The following is a 5,732-nucleotide window of genomic DNA, read 5'->3' as shown; positions in this document are numbered from 1 at the left end:
GTAAAAATGGGGGCTTCTTCGACGAAGGGACTGATAAATGAAATGGGAGATCCCGACAGTATATAGGTTCATCGGGTTTAAAGACAATTGGTATCCCGACAATATATATATTTTGTATGTTTGATCCTTGTTTTAAAATATATATTGTTGTTTGGTCCTAGATATTATTGTTTGGTCCTAGAGTGGACAATACTCACGCGGGATGACGTCATGGATGGTGTAATTTTTCTTTTATAGTGGCAGAAATACCTTTTAATTTGGGACCATATATATAGAAAAAATCAGTACAAAATATTATATTTCCAGATTCACTTTCCCTTTCTTCTTTAGTTTCGTATCTAGTTTCTCTCTTCTCTCCATTTTTATTTTTCTACTGCTGATGATGAAGACGATGAAGATGATGATGAATGGCAAAGGTTTTCGGTTTTTTCTTCTATGTTGTTGTTGCTGCTGTTGAAGATGATGATGAAGACGACATATATTTTGTGTTTCTTCGTCACTGTTTTGTTGATGCTGTTGTTGAATACGATGAAGATGATGAAGAGAACGATGATTTTTTGTTTTCTTCTTCTCTGCTGCTGCTGTTGAAGATGATGAAGACGATGAAGATGATAAAGTTCATTGATTAGAATAAACTCTATTACTTTATTCTTTCCTACTGTTGAAGATGATGAAGACGATTTTCTGCAGCTGTTGAAGATACGAACATTATGAAGATTTGATTTGAAGATTCGAAGATTATGAAGATTTGATTTATAAAGATTAATTTGATCTTCTGGTGAGTTTCATTTAATCTTTGTAAATCATCTTTTTGTTCTTTGATTTTTCTAGATCTGTGTTTTTTGTTCATAATAATGAACTTTGATTATGTGTTCATCTGAAAGAATGAACTATGTTTTAATTTTGGTTTTTATTAGGTGTTCATTTGAAAGAACGCTATTTTTTTGTTCATAATAATGGAAGTTTTGTTGGGTGTTCATTTTAAAGAATGAACTCTGTTCTAGTTTGAATTTTGGTTTATTCTGTTGTGTGTTCATTAGAAAGAATGAACTCTGTTTTTTCTCATAAATAGTGGAAGTTTTGTTGGGTGTTCACTTTAAAGAATGAACTCTGTTTTTTGTCATAAATAGTGGAAGTTTTGTTTGGTGTTCACTTTAAAGAATGAATTCTGTTATTTCCCTTTTTCTAAAGTTGTTTTCATCAAACAGAATGAACTCAAATCTACATAATCATGACCAACGCCTGATAATTCATCAAAGAGAATGAACTCATGTACGAAAATGAGAGGAAGTTTAGAGTTCATTAAAGAGAATGAACTCAAATAATTATAGGAATAGAAGAGTACGAAGATTAAAATTGAAACAGTACAAAAAAAATATTTTTGTCCACTTAATATTTTTAAATAATTATATACCAAATAGGAAACGACTTTTACTGCTGGACCAAATAGTCTCCATACCACCTAAAAAAAAGCTCTAAACAATTATTTCCCCAATATTTTATAGAAGTTTTATTGTATTTCTCGGGCCCCCGCTCTCATTAATTTCCAACCTGCCGACTTCAAGTAGCCATGTGGGGGTGTTTATCATTGCACTGTATAGCAGATAGTTGTCCGGTATTTGTGGTATAATGGACGTATATATGATACCAGAAGACATGAGAGAATAGACGTATGAATAGTCATGCTAGCTATCACGTACTAGATGTGCCTACTTATATGATATAAGAGGAGAAGATTAAAACACCACCACTCACAAGAAGACAGATCATAAGTAATCTCACCTCATTTTACATGGAGAATACTCTTCCTCATAATTTCCTTGTACTTCTTCTTCTGCTGCTACATCCTCTATTTTTTTTCATCTCATCATTCAAAGGCAGAAATGATCAAACCAAACCCAACTTCCCTCCTGGTCCTCCTAAGCTACCAATCATTGGAAACTTGCACCAACTTATTGCAAAACAGCCTCATCAAGCACTGTCACAACTATCCAATATATATGGTCCAGTCATGCTTCTACAATATGGCCGTGTACCAACAGTTGTAATATCCTCCGTTGAAGCTGCGGAACAAGTCTTAAAAACACTTGATGTTGTGTTCTGTAATAGAATTCAACTTGCTGGACGAAAACGTCTTTCATATAATTATGTAGATATGGCTTTAGCACCTCATGGAGAGTACTGGAGAGAAGTTCGAAAAATATGTGTCCTTGAACTGTATAGTAAGAAAAGGGTGCAATCTTTTAAGGCAGTCAGGGCGGAGGAAGTTGCTGTTGTAATTGATTCAATATCATTTTCTTCAAATACTACTCCTGTTAACGTTTTTGAAAAGTTAACAAGTTTTACACATAAAACAATCTGTAGAGTTGCTTTTGGTAGCACAACTGGTCAAAGTAGGTCTAGGAACCATTTTGATAATGGAAGACTTATAAAAGTTCTTTGTGAAGTCGCCGCTTTGACTAGTTTGTATGCATCTGACTTCTATCCCGAGGTAAGTTGGATTATTGATAGGATCACTGGAATCCATGGTAAAAAAGAAAAATGCTTTCAAGATCTAGACAATTTCTTACAACAGATCATAGACGAACATGACAACCGGCCGGAGCGACTGAAACCGGAACAAGAAGATATCATAGACGTTTTGCTAAAACTAAAGAAGGATCACACGAGTACAATTCATCTCACTGACGACCATATTAAAGCAATTGTGTTGGTAATTTCTTTTTCTTATTCTCTCTGCTTAATTAATTATAAAAGTAGCAGTTTTATTTTTTTATTCACTGAGTGAAGTTTTTAAAAAAATCAAAAACTCTAGTCGGGGATTCGAACATCTAGACTAAGCTGCTTTTAATTACTAGTGTTATTGGTAACCTGATACCTGGGTTACCTGGTTATTAAGGTTTGGTACATGGATCATTATTTGACTATTAAGGTTATTCAAATATACTTACCTCCGTCCCACATTAGTTGAGCTAGCAGTATAATTTAGAAATGATTTATCTCTTAAACTATATCATGAATATTCGTAAATTTTATATCAGCGAAAAACATTTTAAAACATCTACGTAGCAAATATAAACATGACTACCAAACAAAGTGAAATCAATTATTAATGGTACAAAATTTGAAAATGACTAGTTCACTTAATTTGGGACGGAGGGAGTATTAAGGTTTGGTACATGAATCATTATTTGACTATACTATTTATTTTCTATTTGTAATTTGATAGATTCACCCTTAATCAGCTTTGCATGCAATTCCCTAGTGAAAAGATCAATGCTTTATATTTGGGCTCGGTCACACAAATTTAATTCTTATTGTTTAATGATAAATGTATTTTGATTTTATTCCTAATCAAAATAATTTATAAATGATATGCAAAATTTATTTCAGAAAAATAGTCATTAATCATGTCGATAATGAATATAAATACTACCTCCGTCCCAGTTTTCTTAAAATTTTAGAGTTTATTTTATTCTTAAAATAGATGAAGGTTTTCATGTTTCTGCTTTTTAATTTTCATAATTTTGTAGGTTTTGTGTGATTAGTCGTTGCATTGGAATCACACGTTTGAAACAATAAACAAAAAGCTAGAAAACTCAAATATTTTGAGAACTAAAAATAAGGGTATACATTTTGGGAAAATTTATTCTATCTTCTTTTTCTTAATGCTTGAAATTACCTAAATCTTCGACTACACTAGAATAGAAGGAGTATATTTTAAAGATTATTATACTTTTCATCGATAAGTTTACCTCATGTTCTTTTACTATATAAGATTATTACATTACGATAAAAATAATAAAAGGTGAAAAATAAAAGTAAAAATAGAAAAATAGATAATTACTTAAGAAAAGCATAACTTCAGATTTTCTTAAAACAAAACAACTTGGTCAAATGTATTTCTTGATAACTAATATAAAGTCCAGGACTACATGTACAAACCCTTAATAATAAATAGCTGGGTACCAAAGTCCCATTGCTGGATAAAACTTCGGTATACCAAAGTATAAATAAACTAATAATTACTCATGTTTAATTTATATAAAACTCTTTAGGATTATATTCAAGAGTTCCTTTGCTTTCTTGATTTCTGTATTTTTAGCATAAACTTATGAATTATAGTACATATATATCCATGATTTTCTGTTTGAAAACTACCAGAATGTGTATCTTGGTGGAGTAGACACAACAACTGGAGTAATGACTTGGGTAATGGCAGAACTAGCTAAAAATCCCGAAGCAATGAAAAAAGTTCAAGAAGAGATTAGAAGCTACGTGGGATCAAAAGGAAAGGTAGAAGAATCAGATCTTGATAATTTCTCATTCTTAAAAATGGTAATTAAAGAAACTCTAAGGTTGCATCCAATACTTCCATTACTTGCAAGAAAAAGCATGATTCGCTGTAAAATTGATGGTTACGACATATATCCGAGCACATGGATCCTAATAAATTCATGGGCGTTGGGAAGAAATCCACAGTATTGGAAAAATCCCGAAAAATTCTTGCCAGAGAGATTTAAGGATAGCTCCCTTGATTTTGTCGAAAATCAAAAGTTCGAATACATGCCTTTTGGGGGAGGTCGAAGGATTTGCCCTGGATTGAATATGGGAATTGTCTTAACAGAGCTTGTCCTCGCCAATATTCTGTACACTTTCGATTGGGAATTTCCAAAAGGATTGAAGGCAGAAGACCTAAACATGGAAGAGTCATCAGTGAGTAGGTATCCTCTCGAGCTTGTACCCATCAAGTATGTTGCTGGAAAATCCGATTAAGAGAAAAAGAATTTGATTTTAAATGTGTATTACTATATATATCGTGTGCTAGATATATAATGCATGATAGCATGGTTGTTCATGTGCTAAATATATAATGCAAGATATTGCATGGGTGATTGTGTGCTAAACATATAGGAATATGGTTGATTGTTTGTGCATATTATATATAATTTGGGTTTGGATACTCCTATATTCATTCGGTGCATTCGAGTATAAAGCCAATTTTGGTCGGAAATACAAGTACTCGAATACAAAGAACACAAAAAGCTGCAATTTCGGGATATGGTAATCTAGTACCTACACCATATGTACACACCTCTTATTTGTATGCGGGAATACAAACCGATAAGCCTCCAGTTATATCTTATTGCCTCCAACTAAACGAGGATATAGAAGCCGCTATTAAAGCTGAAGTTCGATTTTTTAATCTAGTTTTTCTTTTTCTTCTTTTCTTTTGTTTCTCATTCCACCTTTTAAGAAAATAACTTGGTTTTGTGTTTGACCCCTGATGTTAATGTTGGAAAATGGGTTCAAATAGAGGATGAATTAAACACAGAGCAATTGTTGTACTCTTGAGTTTCAAGGCTCGAATAGATTTCTTGTAGACAATTATTTCTATCCTCCCAATATCAATTGGCGATTACAATAGGTACACGAAATAATGCCTTCAGGATACAATGAAAGCCCTACAACAGAGAAATTGGATTCAAGGTTTGTACCCCTTGACCCAATCAAGAACACACGAGAAAGGTTTTTGATGATGCTTTAAGAAAGAGAGAAAACAATTTGAATTGATTTATGAGAATAGGAGAATACCTTCACTGTTTATAGGGATATTCATGCATGTTGGTAATTCCTTTCATCACCAACAAACGCTTCCAAAAGCCATTAATGGTGTCTTATGGGAGAGATGATGTATTTTATAGATAGTGGTAAAAGTGGTTCGATTCTCA

The 5,732-nt window shown here is 32.6% G+C and overlaps 1 protein-coding gene across 1 annotated transcript; it reads left to right on the top strand.

Annotated features, from left to right (window-relative positions):
* Window positions 1-1,745: 1,745 nt before the first annotated feature.
* On the top strand, window positions 1,746-4,933 carry LOC113307776 (cytochrome P450 71B26-like). Its single transcript, XM_026556224.1, has 2 exons — window positions 1,746-2,713; window positions 4,165-4,933. Exons 1-2 carry the CDS (start codon window positions 1,793-1,795, stop codon window positions 4,774-4,776), a joined length of 1,533 nt encoding a protein of 510 aa, XP_026412009.1. The 5' UTR covers window positions 1,746-1,792; the 3' UTR covers window positions 4,777-4,933.
* Window positions 4,934-5,732: the final 799 nt, after the last annotated feature.

The sequence above is a fragment of the Papaver somniferum genome, chromosome 9 (genome assembly GCF_003573695.1).
Source record: "Papaver somniferum cultivar HN1 chromosome 9, ASM357369v1, whole genome shotgun sequence".
Classification (NCBI taxonomy): Eukaryota; Viridiplantae; Streptophyta; class Magnoliopsida; order Ranunculales; family Papaveraceae; genus Papaver; species Papaver somniferum.
Note: the sequence above shows the minus strand (reverse complement) of the source record. Positions and strands in the feature narration are given on the sequence as shown.

Coding starts and splice junctions, on each gene's coding strand:
- LOC113307776 (XM_026556224.1), top strand. CDS start 1,793: ATGGAGAATACTCTTCCTCATAATTTCCTTGTACTTCTTCTTCTGCTG. Junction 2,714..4,164: donor ATATTAAAGCAATTGTGTTG/GTAATTTCTTTT, acceptor GAAAACTACCAG/AATGTGTATCTTGGTGGAGT.